The sequence below is a fragment of the Arvicola amphibius genome, chromosome 3 (assembly GCF_903992535.2).
Source record: "Arvicola amphibius chromosome 3, mArvAmp1.2, whole genome shotgun sequence".
Classification (NCBI taxonomy): Eukaryota; Metazoa; Chordata; class Mammalia; order Rodentia; family Cricetidae; genus Arvicola; species Arvicola amphibius.
The window spans coordinates 117,043,550-117,060,779 of NC_052049.1; the positions used below are offsets into that span (position 1 = coordinate 117,043,550).

Consider the following 17,230-nt stretch of genomic DNA (forward strand, 5'->3'; position numbering starts at 1 on the left):
ACAGTGAAGAAGGAGGTCTCTGCTGTAGGGACAAGCCACTGTGTGATCTGATGACATGCTTTGGACACTGGAAGCCCGTGTGTGGTCTGTTAATGCTTTTACCTGCTAGTCAGAAGGCCAGCTAGATACAGGCATGGCCGATCAATGCCTACGAATGGGTACTAAAGATAGCCCCTGGTAATTTTAGCTCTGGATCCGCAACATTCCAAGTCTCTGCATTCATGGTTGTTATAATCAGTCAATTAATATGCAAAATCTTCAACACAGATGTGGCCTTTTCGGGGGAACTTCAGTTCACAAGAATGGACTACATGCAGGTGCAGTAGGTTGATGACTTGCCAGTCGGCGGGGGCAAGACTGGAGGTCACGGTATAGCCACACTGGGGGCATGGTATCTGCTGTCCTGATAAGTAAAGAGATAGACTCGTGCAAGCCCTGCTTAGGACAGCCATATCTTCCTTATTGAGACATTCCTCCCTGAGACAAGCCTGAGGTAAATGAGCGTCTCCCAGGTACTGGCCCTATCTGTCCACCCGCTGACCTGTTCCTAGTACTTGTTCCCATAGCTCACCTCCAGCGCCTTTCCCCCAGGATGGTGAGGAGTGGTTTCAGGTTGGTGTAGCACGGACTGGAGCTGGGCAGAAGAAAGAAAAAATCTTCCAAAGGCGTATGCTGAGAGAGCTTTGGACAAAAGTGTTCTCACCACCAGCCACCCACATCTGCATCTCATGTACAGAGACGGGGAGAACTAGAACCAACCTTGTGCGTGAGAAGATGAGCCTAGGCAGGAGTCTCAGAACACAGGCCTCCCTATGGGCACATTGGTGACAGACTGGTTTGGTGGCGCTGCCTCCGCCTGAGTACTTGAAGCTCAGGAATGTTGTCCTTATTGTTGGCCCAAAAGAAGGGGGCTGCAGACACCACTAGTGAGGGATAGGGGTCTTTATTTGGAAGGCACAGCAGGGAAAGGGGCAATAAAAACGCTTTCCTGCCTGACTTTTCATAGAATTTCTGGGCTTTGCTGCCACCTGGTGGGCAGAATCTAGAAGTAATAATTGTAACTGGCCAAATACTGGTGTCTTGCTGGATATTTCTTTCTTTCTGAACTATTTACTGGGAAAGTTCTTCTAGCTTGGGAAAAGGGAGTTCCCAGTTCCTGTAAGTCTCCCACATGCCATGCTCATAAAGCTCCTTCTTCTATGGATTTAGAGCTCATTACAAAGGGTCAAGGCGGTAGGGCTGCAATGGGAGACCTGGCCAGGCTCAGGATGGGATCCTCAAGTGCGTAAGGCTCTCACACTGTTTCAGGGCTGAAGGTTTATGGAGAAACTCTGTTAGGAAGCTGAAAGTGTGGGGGTGAGTAGGGAACATAAAGGGACACAGAGGACACCAGTGTTTGGGTGCAGCATGGTACAGGCAGGCTCCTTGGTTGCCTGGCCTTAAGGTAAGTGCCTGGCTCATTTGGCTAGACCTGTCCTTCATATAGGACAAGCTGGACAAAGGTCCCCATCCACCACTTACCAGGATCAATTCTCACTGGTTCCAAATGAGCCCTACTTGTAGACACACAAGGAGACCCAGGATGCGGAAGATTTGACACTTCGGGGTCTAACACTCCACAACACACTCATATTGTTCTCAGTAAACACAGTTCAGAAAGCAGAGGGATGTCTAACTGTAACTCTGGTCTCCATCCTCCCAAAAGCTCCAATAGAAAACCGAGGTAGACCCCTCTTCCTTAGCCACCCTCTCCAGAGCCACACAGCTAAAGGTCCCTTTCGAAAGGCTTCTAGTAAAGGAGGGGCAGTTTGTTCTTTTCCAGACTCCTGTTATATTAATCACTGTTAGCATTGGCCTCGCCAGGAAGTTCTTCCTCCAGTCTAACTTCCACACTTCTAGAAAGGGAGAAAGAGAAAGAGGGATAAAAGGGAGAGGGAGGGAGGGAGGGGAGCAGGCGCCAGCCTCTATTTCAGGATGTGGTATTCTTATTCCCTAAAACTAGGGTTGAATTCTCTAACCACGACACTGTGACATTCCAGGCTGGCCATCACGAGCCTCAGTGGAATAGCTTAAATTATAGAGGACTAAGTTAGAAAAATGGAAAGACAAAGATCCAAAAAAAAAAAAAAAAACCCACCCAGTCCCAGCTGATAACTAGTTGATAGCCAAGTGCTTGCCTTGGGGTGCCCTCCACCTCTCACCCGTCAGAGTACCCAGTGCAGCTGGAGGAGGAGGCCAAGGAATTGGTGTTAGGCCAAGGCAATCACATGGGGTGGGCTGGACCAGTGTGACTGCCTCCGGTGCAGTCAGAGGAGCTGCCCCTTCTTGCCCAACATCCCCCTCCCCCGAAGATGCAGAGAGAGGCGGAGGGAGTGATTAGCATGGGGCATTGTCCCCAGATAATGGGCCCCAGCTGCCTCCAGAAAGGAGAGACAAAGCGCCTGGCGGCTCCACGCACATTATCCCCTCGTTAAATCTCTGTTATTAGATTAGATTCAGAATGTATTGATTCAGAGGCTGGGGGAGGAGGGGGAGGGAGGAGAAGCTCGCTGGCGAACACTGAGCTGCACTCCCCACCCCCCCATCATTGGAAACTTTTCCTCTAAGCTAGCCTAGGGGGAACTCACAGTTGTGGCCCCTGCGTCCCAACCCCAACCCCTCAGCACTGGCTGATAAACTCAGCCTACCTGTCCCAGCTCTCCTGAAAAACCACCAGGTGTCCACTCTAGGGTATGCCTTTAAGGTCGTTGAGCACAGGTGACCAACATTAGGCACAAAAGCAACTTCCGTCCTAGGAGCCAGTGGCAATCTCCTAGCAACCCGAGCTGCAGACTTGGACAGCACCAAGGCTTGCAGGGCTATAGAGCACTTCCACAGTTGTTGGTCGGGGGTGGGGGGTGCTGCTAGAAGCAGTGTGGGTGGGGAGAGGCTGAAGAGCACTTGGGAGGTGAGATAGGGAGGTGCAGGAGGGGCATGGAGACCTGAAGCCCATCCCTCTTCATAGGACAGGATCAGAGGCAGTGGGGCCGTGTTTAAACTAAAGCAGGCCTAGAGAAGCTGGACATTGCTAAAAGCCCTTGACTGCTCACCACTAGCAGAAGAAAAGGCTGGTTCTCTGCCTCACTCTGGTACTATGGTTTTTACCTAGAGCCTGGCGCGTTTCTCTGTGGGTCTGTTTGGTAGCCACTCAAGGAGTGTTGAGTGTCTGTCTAACTTGTCTTCCTTCTTCAGACTACCTCCAGTGGAGAGGGGGACAACTCTTGAGTAAAAGCTGTTATCTTCTGAGAGCCACCTTGGCCCCTCAAGCCAAGGACCTCTTGGGACGACCTTACAGATGAGACAGTGATGGGTGGGAATAGACAGGTCCTTATCTCCACTAAAATTGGCCAATTATTCCTGCCCCCTGCCACTTGCCACAAGTTTTCCTCCATTTATCCCTAAAGTTCATGTCATACCCTGAACCTGAATTTAGGGTCACTGTACCCTCTTATCTGATTTACCCCAATGTGGCTACATTGAATAAACCTCTCTGCTCATTAACAACACTACCCTCTCTCCACAGGGTCTCACTGTCACTCAGACCGACCTTGAACTAACAGCAATCCTCGGCCTCATGAGTGCTGGGTGTACAGGTGTCAGCCACCATTCCTGGCATCACTTGTCTCTTCCATTGGCACATTAGGGATTGGAGGCCCAGCCAGCCTCACCTCTGACTGAGGCCCCGCCTCAGACTGAGCTTTAGTTATGAAAGGAAGAAAGTAAGCAAGTGACTGGAGGTGTCCCCAAACATGGTAAAGACTTCTTAGGGCATGGTCCAAGATTAGCATTGATGAAGAGAAGTTCTCCAGTGCTGGGCCTCGGTTTCCCATCCTTGGGAAGCATGGTACAGATGTCAGATCAATGCTCCTATTGGATGTGGCCAGTGGACCAGAAGATGTTACATGCAGCAGCTCACTCCTGAGGTGGTTAATTGGCCGCCTCAGTACTGGGCTCTGTCGCCCCATTGATTACGAATGAAGGGGGAGAAGGGGGAGATGGGGAATCAATAGGCTGATGAGTGTCTTACTAGCTCTCTGGTTGAACACTTTGTCAATAGCTACCCACTTAATGGCCGGTGGTGCATTGACTGTCCATCTTTCTATCCCTGTGGCCTGGGATATGAGAACCTACTGATAGTGTGTGACGAGGCCCAGCAATCCTAGTGAGGCTCCAAGTGAGGAATTGCAGGGCCTATCCCGAACAAGGAGGAGTGTCCCCACCTCTTGCCCATCCTTGCTCAGCCAAAGGAAACTCTTGGTCCCACACTCTCCTGTTTGCTAACAGAGCCTGACTCACACACAAGCAAAACAAAACAAAAGGTAAAATTCTAAAACCATATCAAAAGTCACGTGTCTGGGGTGGAGGTGGTGATGGGACCTCAATCCTGGTTCACCAGAGGAGCTAGCAGGAAGTTAGAATCCAGGAACTCTTTCTGCATAGTGGGGATCCTGGGACAAGAGGCAACTAATAAAAGGTAAACCAGGTGAGCCCTTCTTCAGCCTTGGGCTCTTTTAGATGTGACAAACCCCAAGGCTCCTGATTTCTGCCCTCTGCTCAGCCTCTAGGTGGTTTGTGAGCAGAAATTGCAGAGTTTGGGGGTTTGAGAATGGCCGTTCCCAGTGTTTGTATTGATTCTCTTATTGTTGGCTGTTCTGGAATAGCTTAAGAGGTAAGGGAACTGTTTGATTTCATCCCATTTTTTTGGTGGGGCCTGTCCCTGTAGCCTGGCCATTTGTTGTCTAGTCCCCCTCTACCTTGCTTTATTTTGAGTGTCAAGCAACACACACACACACACACACACACACACACACACACACATATATATATGTTGTGAGCCTAGCCTTTAACGGTTGAGCCATCTCTCCAGCCCAGAGTGTCAAGCAAGTCAAGATAGGGAGAGGAATAAGATAGGAACAAGCTAAAGTGTCAGAGGGAGCCTCATTTACACTCTTGAGACTTAGACTATTCCTTTCCCTAGATGCATGTTAGGTGGGAGGAGTTGGGGCATTGCTTAGTGTGTCTAAGCCTTGATGTCTAGGACAGGTGAAAGTTATGTCCAAGTTATATCCCAGCTCTGTCTCCATCCAAGGGGCACCGGGCACTATCTACTAAGAGTTCTCAGAGGAGTTGGCTCAAGCCAAGCCTTGCCTTCAGAGTCACCTAAGCACGAAGCTGGAGGGTGCTGACCGCGGTGCTGAAGTCTTATCGCCTCGCGGCTCTCTGTTGCGGTTTAAGAGCTTGCTCCCTAGAGACCATAAATCCAGAAGCGCAGGCCCACAGGAATCCTTCCAGCATTTTCCCAGTGGGTTGCAGAAAGCCTCCCTCTCTCCCCTCATTTGATAAATGCTCAGTCTTGACCTTCAAACTGATCCCACCTCCTATTGTTTCATCATGATGACTGTCACGTCACCCTCTAGTTCCTGGTCCAGGACGCATCAGTCAACTGAAACTACAGGTACCTTCACCATCCAGCCTTTTCCCATAGCTGAATACAAATGGTCATGGACAGAGAATAAGATAGCACTGCGTTTTATTATCCCCTGCCCCCACTGGTTGATAAAGCTGAGCACTAGGGAAGCGGCCACAGGTGAGCTGAAGAGAGAGCCATCACAGACTGGATAAAATGGATGCAGAAGTCTCAGGCACCTATACTAGAGGGTTAGTTTTTCTTTGAACAAGAAACAAATTTTCTGGAAATGAGCAGTTCCAAGGGAAGCTTTAATCGGGGAAGTGCTGGAAAGGAAATCAAGGCCCGATGCATTGTTGAGTAAGTAAAGTTAGAGGGTACTTGATTTGTCTTGAACTAGAATATCATGCTTTAAAGCCATGGTAAAGGAAGCTGGGAATAAAGTGGGGGAGGCAGAATGGATCTTCATTACTAAGTTTCGGGACCAAGGGTTCAGACACTGGTTTGGGACTGCTCGGACTAACTGGTGTTGGAAACAGGATGAAGGACCTAAGGGGAAATCCTCCATTTTTAGCCTAACCAGCCCCGAGTACCCTGCTGGGTTGTGTTCACTCGAGAATAATGCCAAACGGACCAGAGTGTGACCAAGGTGATGCTGTAGACCAGCACAGCTAGCAGGTAGATGCGGAATAGCAGCCTGTCCAGCACATACCCCACACGCAGCCAGTCCCGAGCCACCTCCCGCATCTCATCCCGCTTCTCCAGGAAGTGCCGGATGGAGGCTAGCTCTTGCAAGAGCCCACGCACAGCCAGCGAGGCCTCTCTAGGTGGTGGGGGAGGGCTACCTCTGCCCCTTGGGGTCTTCTCCAAGTCCTGCAGTCCGCCAACATGGCTGACATGGTTTCCCATGGCTGGAAGAAGAACAGAGCCTTGGTGTGAAAGGGAAGCCAGTGAGGTACCCTGATGCTTTTGCAGAGGAGTGGGGTATGGGGACCAGAAGTCAACTCTGGCTGTCTTCCTCAGTTGTGTTCTCCCTTTCTCTCTCTCTTTTAGGACAGGGTCTCCCTATGTGGTCCTGGCTGGCCTGAAACTCACTACATAGACCAGGATGGCATCAAACTCACAGAGATCTGCCTATCCATGTCTCCCATAGTGCTTGGGATCAAAGGTGTGCACCACCACACCCAGCTCCTCTGAGCCCTTCTCAGCCCATGGGCCTCAGCCTCCAGGACTCACATGCTACATCCACCCAGGCTGGTAAGGGGTTCAAAAGCAAAGCAAAGGGGCATGACTGGGCATGGTGGTACACACCTTTAACCCCATCACTTCCAAGACAGAGGAAAGATCTCTGCAAAGTCCAGCCTGGTCTACATAGCTTGTGAGACCCTGTCTTTTTTGTAAGTGGAAAGGGAAACAAGATTCCAGTTTGATTGACATCTTTGACTGAAGTATCCTCCTGCCTCCATCCTGTACCCAGTCCCCAGGTCCTACCCTGCATTCCTGGCATGTCACAGCCCCCAGACTCTCTGTGTGAGTCTGGCCCTGTCCTCTCTCACCTGAGCAGTCATCGACCTTGCTGGCTTGGAAGGTGGTTGGAGGCCTATTGGTCATTGGCTGCTCCCCAAGGCAGAGCAGCCAGGCTATTTTCTGTAGGACCAGGTGCCTTAGCCAGTCTGGGACGGGCCGCTGTAGGTCCTGCTTGTGTACCAGCCGCACAATGAAGATGGTCTCAGCAAGGCTTATCACCAGCAGAGCCATGCAGACCACAAAGTAGACGCCTGAACCAGAGAAAGAGATCCCCTAAGAGTGGGAGCAGGTCCTCGCCACAGTGGACACTTCCTAGGGAGGGTGGGGGGCTTACCGATGAGGGGAGTGCCGATGGCCGTTGCCGGCAGGGTGTCTGACACAATGATGAGAAAGACGGAGTATCCCAGAAGGAGTGTGATCTTGAAGGAGACTCTCTCGCCACTGTCCGGGGGCAGGCAAAAGCCCACAATGTCTACCACCATGAGGAAGATACTGGGCAGCAAGAGACTGACTGCGTAGAATAAAGGCCGCCGGCGGATGACCACCTGGGACCAGGACAGAAGCTTGGGAAATGACTGGGCAGACAGGAACTCCGAGACCATTAGTCCATACCCACCCCACTCTTACAGAACGTCTAGCCTGGACTGTTTGGGAAGGAGAGTAACAGACCCCTCGCCTTCCTCCCACACCAGGCTTGTGGCTGTTGAGGATAAACATGGGGGTGCTTCAGTGGTGTCCCCGTCTCCCTTGCTGAAGTTGCATGGAATGTGTATGAACCTGGAGTTGGCAGAAGGGCTACTATCTCCTTCCCAGTTTGCCTCCCGAGGCCACCCGCACTGTGGAGGTCTGCTTGTTTTTGTGGCTACCCCAGGCACAGCCACAACCACTCACGTAGAACTTCATTTCTGCATAGCTGCTGCTGGTTTCCATACTGAACTCCTGGAACTCAGGCAACACTCCCAGTAACTCCCACTCGCCCTGGTTCATGAAGATGCTCTTGTCTGACCTCACTTCTTCTGGTGATCTCCACAGGGAAATGTTGATGTCCTGGACTAAGAGGAGACAAAAAGCCAAAAAAAAAAAAAAAAAAAAAAAAGCTTCGGACGTTCAAGCATAGAGCCTTCTAGCATAAAAGGTAAGGCATAGGATGAACAACACCCAAGGCACCTTCTTGTCAAATCTCTGGACCCCTGACCTCTGCCCTTAACCTTCAGCCTTGGTTTCCTCAGCTGTACAGAAATGGAGTTCTATGTGAGTGGGCGTGGCTGTGGCTGGGGTGCCATCAGAAAGCCAGGTGATAGAACACATTCCATCTGTCTCACAAGCCTATAGTGCAAAGAACTGTAGGAAATGTCCATTAGAAAGCTTTCTGTTTCTGTCTCACTCACTTATACACACACACACACACACACACACACACACACACACACACACCTTCCAAACAGATTTCTATGTTCCTTTGTTAGGGTTTCTCATCTAGGGAATGAATTAAGCACAACATTTTTACCTCTGCCTTCACAAAACCACCTGTCTTTGAAAAAGAATTAAGAAAATAAGATAAATCCTCAATGACATCATACCACAGATCTCTCTCTCTCTCTATATATATATATATATACATATATATGTGTATATATATGTATATATACACATACATACATACATATATACATATGGGTGTTGTTTTATACATATATATGAAATGTATATAATTTATATATAAAGGAAAATAAATGTCCATCAGGGAAGAAAATAGTTAATAAACAATGATATACCTAGATGAGTCTATTGCAGTTAAAAATTATGAGGAAGATCTCATACACACTAACTTTGAAAAAAGTCAGGGATTCATTGTTAATACAAAGAATCAAGTAGCAGTGTATGATAGTATATGCAATATGTGCTCTCCATAGGTAGCACATGCACATACATGTGGGTGGAAATGCATAAAGAAGTAAATGGAAGACTCTATCATGACATGTTCTATTAAAAATATTTTTTATATGTACGAGTGTTTTGCCTGCATGGATATTTGTGTACTGTGTGTGTGCAGTGACTATGGAGGTCAGAAGAAGGCATTGAATTCCCTGGAACTGGAGTTAACAGTTGTGAGCTATCATGTGGGTACTGGGAACAGAACCTGGGTCTTCTGGAAGGGCAACAAGTGCTCTCAACTGCTGAGTTATCTTCCAGCCCCCTTAACTGAAGTTTAATGTAATGACCATGTCAGAACAATAGTCCGGCAGTATGCCTTCCCCAACCCTCCACTAAAGACCTGGCACTTACACACTCACTAAAAATTCTCAGGACCAGACACTGTGCTGGAGAGTCTAACAGTGCCAGAAACCATGTTCCCACTCCTCTGAAATTATATCCATGAGAAAATTAGACACAGACTGAACACGTATTATCAAGTGATGAAGTTAGTAAAAAAAAAATCAGGGTTTTTAAAAACTGCATGAGAGATTGCTAGTCTAGGGGGCTATGGGAAGTCCTCCCAGGGGCTGGTGACACCTGACGGATAATCAGGTGAGTGGAAGGGTTGAGCAGGCTGTGTTTGGGGTGCCAGGAGTAGGGGAATGAAGAGGGGTAGGTAGCCTGGGAGAGGGAAGAGCCTGTGACAGAGAACAGGCAGGACCTCTGGGCCTCTAGAAGACAGCTGGGCTGGCACACACCAGACGAAGCTGGTGTGGTACACTGTGGGCAGGACCAGGTCAAGGATTTGGATCAGGTCCCAGGACTGCTGGGAAGCCATTGAGGGGTTTAAATGACATGATCAATTTGCATTTTTAATAAGAGCTCACTGGCTGCTGTGGGGAGCATGAACCACAGTGGGGGTGGAGTGTGGGGAAGAGCAGGGCCGGAAGGAATGAGGGCACCTGGGCAGGAGGTGTGGGCGTGATTCAGGAGTAGAGAGGAGTGGGGTGGGTCTGAGATACATTTCCTGCCAGATCCTCTTTGAGACACTGAGTGAGAATTGTCCCTTGCTGAGTGCCTTGGAGCCGATTCACACCATCTCATTATTCCTTGTAACAACTAGGGGAGGCAGTGAGAGCAGCAATATTGGCTCCAACTGGAGGAATAGGAAATGGAGACTCATTGACTTTAAAAAAAAAAAACCATGGTGGGGTGCTTGCTTAGCATGTATAAGGTCTTAGGTCAGATCCCCAGAACCACAAAGGAACAAGACAAATGAAAGGGACTGGCTGAAGGGAAGAGTAGAAGGAAAAAAATAAGCGGTTTCTTGATTAAGGGAAGTAACATAGAGAGTACTCCTGGCCCCAAGTACCTGATAGTCCCAATCTCTGCCCCACCCACAGGCACACATACTCACTGGTGTGCAGCCAGCTGGTGAAGGTCAGGGAGCAGTTCTGCACATCGAAAGGGAAGTTATAGATGTCAAGGCTGCAGGCGGTCACCACCTGCAGGGGCTTGTAGTTCTGGACTTCACCGTGGTGATGCACATACACGTACGGGATGTTCGGGGACTTTCCCACGTCCACACTGGTCAGGGAAGAGGAATCAATTTGTGGGCTGAAGAGGCAGATCCTTGCCCTGGGAAGCTAAAGATCTTTTGAATAGCCCAGTAGGAAAAGAAATTCAGGGAAGGTTTGGACAGTAAGATAATCCAGACATTTTGTCCGGCCTTAATTTTCCAGTGTTATCAAGCTTAGCTTTCTGACTGTCATCGAAGTCGTGTTCCAAACAATAAAAGGTGTTTCTCTTTGATTTCCCCAGCAACCTAACTCTTGAAGGCGGAGAAGGAATCCATGAGTCTACAAGCCACTGGCTGTAGGGAGCTAGCCTAGCTGTCTCTAGGCTGTTACACCCACTCCACGCCAGACAGAAAAGAGGTGACAACCAGGATAACAGTGGGTTGTTAGGAGAGAAGGATCCTATGATCCATCCTGACTCTGATTTTTGCGTTGATTCTCATTACTAGAAGCCCCCAAATAAAACAGTCATCATCTCAGGAGAAAGGGAATGGAGACCACAAATAAGAATTGCAGAGCCTAGGAAAATCCAACAAGAATCAGCCCATTCTCTTGACTGAGCCCGGACCCCAAGGCCTGAGGTAAGCTGAGCCCGGGGTCCCTGTCTTTACCTTCTGTGGGATAAAGATGAGAAGCTAAGATAAAGGGCAGGAAGAAATTTCTAGAACACTTGCCACCTATGCCATTTGGGGCATTCAAGGATGGAGTCAAATTTAATGGTCTTCTTCGGGAAAATGCCGTAGAGTAGCACAGTGCAGTTGGCACTGCATGAATCCCTCTGGAACCTCCCCTTTAGTATTATTATTAAATTTTTAATAAGGTCTTATGTAGTCCGGGCTGATCTTGAACTTTCTGTGTAGTCAGGAATGACCTTGAACTTCCGATAATCTTGCCTCCATCTCCCAAGTGCTGGGACTGTAGGCCTGTGCCACCACATTGAGTTTATTCGATACTAGGCATGGAACCCAGGCACTTTGCATGCTAGTTAGATACTCTACCAATTGAGTCACAGCCCCCGCTTGCCTTCCCCCTCCTATCTGTATTTTCCCCACGTATTTTCCTTGCCTTTGAACTCAGATGTCCAGTTGGTGGACCCTGGATGAACCTGCAGGATGGGGAGAAAGTCAGCTGGCTGAAGGCAATTGGGACCATGTTGGGCTGCTGGGAACAAAAGCTAATGAGACCCACTTCATACTGGAGGTGCCAATTGTGGCCTGTTCGGCACATAAGTGGCTTGGGAGGTTTGAACATGTTCCTTGGCTCCCGATCTCTTTTGTGACCAGGAGCATTGGCTGCCATCAGAGTTCCACTCCTTTCAAAAAATGCCACGGTCCCCTCTGACAAATGCAGCTGTCTCCACTAAGTTACTAGAACTCAGTGTGACATCACTTGCTGGCTTCTGTTCCTACGATGGAGGCCCCTGTACTGAAAAGTACAAGGTTGTCGCATCCAGTGCAAAAAGAAAGGGTTGGAGGTTAGCAAAGAAGAGAAAATTTGGCAAAGGAGAGCTTGAGCAAATGCTAACTTGGCCTACAGCCTGCAAGGCTGTCTGGGACAGCTTGGAGACTGCTAAGAGGATATTGTCACCGGGCCTGGCTTCTCTAGCCCCAGCCTCTCAGCCCCCTAGATTCTGATGCAAGTACTCACAACTCATTGATGAGAATGTCAGGGACCCAGACGCTGTCTGTGGGGACGGACAATTTAGTGATATTGTCAAAGTCCTTGGGAGTCCACTGCAGAAACTCGTCAGTCCAGAACTGTGGGAGAAGCAGACACTGTCACAAGCAGCTCCCCACCTTCTTCAGAGATGGTCACCTGCAAATCAGACAGCTCTCCACCCCTTCCGCTAGGGCAGTAGGTGGCCGGGCAGTAGGTGGGCATCTTCCAGGGCAAATCTGGCCATGGACCCACATCACTCACTGGTTGCTAAGAGACCCCCACCCCCACCCCTACAGCTCTCCATCACCTGCATGTGTAACAGCACAGACTGCTGCAGCCTCTTCTGGGGAAGCATGCAGCCTGTCCTTGTTTGGCTCCTTGCCCATGAGACCGGGTGTGTTCTGAATTAAGGGGACCTTCATAGAGACAGAAGTGGCGCAGCCTGATAGGGATCAGCGTTTTTCTGCTACGTTCTCTGTCCCATACATGGTGGTATTGTGGCGATAGAGCATAGCTATGCTTTAAGAAGGGATAGCTGCTATGCCTACAGAGCCTCTGCGGTGAGGCTTCTCTGGTTTACCTGCCTCCCTGGAGCTCAACCAAGGCCTGAGACACCTGTATACCAGTGTGACCTGCACATGTCAAAAATGAACATGTGCCACCAAGGCAGAGTCCTGAGGGTTAAGTGGATGGCTTCTCCCTGTCTCCATCTCTCAGTCTGGTGGTTAACCAGCTTAGTGTAGAAGAACTTTCTAGAAGTTGGAGCTGTGCACATAAAGTGAAGTGAGGCCAGGGGCTGTCCTTTCTCCAGGGTTATTCACTCAGCACTTGTCAGGGAAGCGTCAGAGAATCTGAGAAACCAGGGGTGGGGCCTGGGAGGATGCCCCTACCCACTTGGCCCTGGCTCTGAGAGGGGAACATTTCAGACTCCTAGATCTTCTGTCTACTGTGCCTCTGAACCTCCACTGTGGCCCCTGAGATTCCTGACTCCTTGAGAGGGGGACGTCCTTCCTTGCAGAGAAGTCTCATCTCAGGAAGCAGGTGGGGAGAGGCGGTTGGCTCACCTGCCGGTACCAGATGTAGGTGGTCAGTACCTGGTTCTTCTCATCCTAGAGAAGGAAAAGGAGCTGAGAGGTGGTCCCATACACACCACCTAACAGGAGCTGGTCTTCTGGGAAGGCAGGAGGGAGGAAGGGACTGGGAATGGGGATAAACTGGCCGCTGGGCAGCCAGGAGAAGCTGGTCTGTTAAGAGAACACAACTAGAAAGAAATGCAATGGTTTCTTTTCAAGTTCAAAGAAACACAGTGTGGTATGGCAGTGCATGTCTATAGTCCAGTATTCAGGGTGCTGAGACAGGCATGTTTATGAACTTGAGGCCAGCCTCAAAATGTGGTAAAACTCCCTCTCAATAAAAAAAAACCTTAAAGCTATGTAAATTGTGCATGTTGTCTGTTGTCAGTGTTTATCACATTTATATGTATATGTATATAATATATAATGCACATAAGTCCTGCTGTATTATAAAATTAAGAGACTCAAGAGTATAGAATTAAAAAGTGGTTACTCCCCTCTCCTCCATCTAATTGCAGGTCTCCCTTTCTGAAACAGCACACCAACCTGTCATTAGCTATTCTTTCTAAAGATCTTCTAAGTGTTGTGATTCCCTCCTATATTGGGGGAGGGGTGTCATGTGACCCAAACAGTCTGTGAAGTCAGTTCCCACCTCCCCATTGCAAGACAGAGAGCCCCCAGCTCTTCAAATGCCTTTTTGTCGATCTCACGCAATGCTTGGCCTCACCTGCTGAACAGTGCACCCCACCCTACAGTTATTGATTAGTTCATTGATCTATTACTTGACATTGTATCTACTGTTGCCATTTAGTGGCACCTGCCACTCAGGGACCTGTGTAAGGCACTAACTAAGGGTTAGTTAACTAAGGGTAGAGAGGATACGTGGAGACAGTTTCCATCATGCAGGAGGCGACCACATCTAGGAGAGGGTGCACATAGGTGGCCCAGCTTTGTGGTTTGGGAAGCGGTGCAGACACGACTTCAGTCTGTCCTCAGCCATGATGCCAGAGCATAGGCTCTAGGCTTCTGGACGCCTGTGGTACCTCCCAGAGGTGATTTGGCCTCACCTGGCTTCTCTGACCCTCCCTAAAAGGTTGAGGGCAGCTCACCACACTGAGGATGGCATACATGATGACATCGATGAAGACAGTGGTGGGCTTCCTCCAGTCCCGCACGGGCCGTACTGCTTTCTTGTAGTTGGTCAGGAGGTGATCCGACAGCCTGAGCAGAGCGGGCAGGGTGGTGTTGCGGGCCTGGGTGGCTGCCCGCTGGCTGGCTGGGAAGGAGAACAGTTTAACACAGGAGCCTGAGCTCTGGTTCTCTTGCACCCAATTTAGTATTGGCAGGTAAAATGGCTCAGTACGTAAAGGCACCCGCCATCGAGCCTCATGACCTGAGAGAATGGACTTCTGCAAGTTGTCCTCTGACCTCCACAAACACACCAAGGCATATGTGTGACTACACACATGCACACAACAATAATGATGATGATGCTAATCATAATAATAACAACAACAACAATGTAGTTCTAAAAATAAGAAGAAACCCTAGCATCGGGCCCTGGCCCTACTCTAGGTATTTTGAGTATTCCTCAGTTTCCCCCTGGAAAACAGTGGTAGTGACTCAGAAAGCAGGGGTGACACATGAAAGCCTCACTCCCTTCTGCAGCATGCCTACTAAAACTGGAATGATATAGAGGTTATGAAGAACCCTGCACAAGGATGACATGCAAATCCATGAAACAGTCCATATTTCACAAAACAAAGTGAAAATCAATGTGCATTAAGTGGGGGAGGGCACAGCCCAGAGGGCCAGGGCTCAGGCATCAAGAAGGCGGGATTGTGGGGTTGACTGACTGGTCCTTTGCAAACTAGGAGCCACAAGGCTTGTTATCACTAAATAATACCATGTCCTCATATCCTGCGCTCAAGTTGGTCACCAGACAGCAAGAAATTCTTGCAGGCCCTTCACTAATGTGTCATCTACCTGCTCCATAAGCTTCCTCCCCGTCTGGAAGGACAGAGGCAAGCAAACAGAATTGGATGGGGCTATTTTTGAACTTTGTTTTATTTTGCTTTGCTTTTCAGGCAGGATTTCACATAACGGAGGCTTGCCTAGAACTTGTCACGTGACCTTGAACTTCTGCTCTCCCTCCTCCACTTTCCAAATTCTGGGATTATGAGCTTATACTTCCACTCCTGGTTTTATGCAGACTGGAGCCAGGGCTGTGTGCATGCATGCTAGGTTCAGCAGGCCTCTACCAACAGAGCTATCCCCAGCCTCAAGAGACTTTCTTTTATTGAGTCTTCTTCAGAATAATGGAACAGTATCTGCACAAGTCTTCCATTTCAATCTCAGGACAGCCTGCCAGAGTAGCTAGCACGATAGACCATTATACGAACATGATTCCCCAAGGCACAGGAGGGTAAACAGCATATACTGCTAGCCGAGAGACAGAGATTCAAACCACATTCCACACCACTACCTGAGATTCTGAGAGACTTGTAGGGGGGTTCTGGTGGGCTTTGTGGGACTCTTGGAGCTATGGAGGGTGTACCTGGCTAATGCAGCCAGGCCTCAGAACAGGGTCAGTTAAGAGGAAAGGTAGCTCAAAGCATTTACACATGCAACTTGCTTCTGACAAATCTAACCTGTTTCTCCTGCAATGACAGCTTGCAGAAAAGAGCATCCTATTCCTAGCCTTCAGATCAGTCCCACCCCCTTGGTGGCATCCTTCTCACTGTCCCCCAAGGTGTTGCAACGGAGCTTTGTAGAAGGGACCTCCCTGAATGGGGCTGAATGTGGTTTGCAACAGAAGGACCCAGGACCCATGTGGCCGAACACCGATTTCTGAGGCAGTCAGAAGAGGATTCGGTAGAAAGGGCAGGAAGTTTGCTGTTACTAGAGGTGAGTCTTGGGGGAACCTGGAGGAGGAGAAAGTCCACAGGACCCACACAACAAAGCCACCAGAAGCAAGAAAAAGTTACTAAAGTGGTTCTGCTACCGTACACTCTGCTGCTGCCCCTAAGTGAATTAGTCTCCCGCTCTGGACTGTGGCTATAAGAAGAAAAGGTGGACTGAATGAGCTCACAGGTCCATAGCTGCTTCCGTTTGATAAGTTGGAAGCAAATGGGAACCGTCCCTCAGCCCCTACCTGTGAATTTCTTATAGACGGACAACCACCCTACTCCTTTCTCAGCCCAGGACTCAACTTGAGCTCAACTTCTCAAGACACCTAATTTGACCCCATACCTCTTAGAATGCTTTCTCGCTCAACAGTAACCAGATAGAGATAGCCGACCTTTCTTCAGCCCTCCTGTGGTCCCAGCCTTTCCTACCTTCAGCCCTTTTGAGACCTAAGGCCTTCCCTCACCCCAGCTTGCTATTCCCCTCCCCAGCAAACTCCTTACCTTCTGCCTGGGCCAGAAGAGTGGACAGGAACAGGGCCAACAGCACCTGCGGCCGCGCGCAGAGCTGCATGGCCAGCTTCCCGAGCGTGGGAGGGCCTCGGAGCAGTCGCTCAGGGTGAGTTGCCCTGACTACCAGTCTGCACACCCTCTGCCAACCTCATGTCCCAGGCAGCCTGCTTTTTCAACTGCTGTCTGCACCTTGTGAGGCTGCAGCCTGGCACTCGGGCCACCAGAGTTGGGGAGCCGCCAAGTTTTCCAGCAAGCCGCTTTTCCGCTGGATCAGGTTTCAGGGCGGGAGGAAGGGGAGGGGAAGTCTGCCGACTGATGTCAGGAGAGGGAGCTCATGCCACTCATTCAAGTAGGTGCTTGGCCGCATCTTGTCCAGGAAATGTTTTGGGAAAGGGGTCTACAGGATCTGTGGAACAAAGATGCAGATTGGCCGTGGTGGGACTATACACTGGGCTGTCACTGTCACTAGTGCCCCTTCACAAGTATAGCATGGGGAGAGCCAGGGGGGTGGCTTAAGCAGGGGCAGCAGGAGTCATACTTTGACTCCCCAAGGTGACATAATGCCTCTAGGGAAGCAGGTAACTGGACATTTTCTGCAGACTGAGAGGATGC

General features: G+C 49.6%; 1 protein-coding gene and 1 non-coding gene across 2 annotated transcripts; one reads left to right on the forward strand and one right to left on the reverse strand.

Annotated features, from left to right (window-relative positions):
* Window positions 1–810: 810 nt before the first annotated feature.
* Window positions 811–16,679, reverse strand: Htr3a (5-hydroxytryptamine receptor 3A). Its single transcript, XM_042054714.1, has 11 exons — window positions 16,610–16,679; window positions 14,309–14,475; window positions 13,191–13,235; window positions 12,115–12,224; window positions 10,308–10,477; window positions 7,865–8,025; window positions 7,308–7,518; window positions 7,003–7,224; window positions 6,040–6,357; window positions 2,688–2,981; window positions 811–1,028 (listed from the first exon to the last, which is right to left on the reverse strand). The coding sequence occupies exons 1-11, from the start codon at window positions 16,677–16,679 to the stop codon at window positions 811–813; spliced, it is 1,986 nt and encodes a 661-aa protein (XP_041910648.1).
* On the forward strand, window positions 14,854–14,955 carry LOC119810902. Its single transcript, XR_005284840.1, has one exon. It is a non-coding gene; the product is annotated as a U6 spliceosomal RNA (small nuclear RNA).
* Window positions 16,680–17,230: the final 551 nt, after the last annotated feature.

What these genes read in the sequence shown, in the direction of transcription:
- Htr3a (XM_042054714.1), bottom strand. Translation starts at nt 16,679, where the DNA reads ATGCAGCTCTGCGCGCGGCCGCAGGTGCTGTTGGCCCTGTTCCTGTCC. An exon ending in CATCGGCACTCCCCTCATCG is followed by an intron (nt 7,225 to 7,307) that starts GTAAGCCCCCCA and finishes TCTCTGGTTCAG; the next exon opens with GCGTCTACTTTGTGGTCTGC. An exon ending in TTTCAGGAGAGCTGGGACAG is followed by an intron (nt 1,029 to 2,687) that starts GTAGGCTGAGTT and finishes TCTGCCCACCAG; the next exon opens with GTGGCAGCAAAGCCCAGAAA.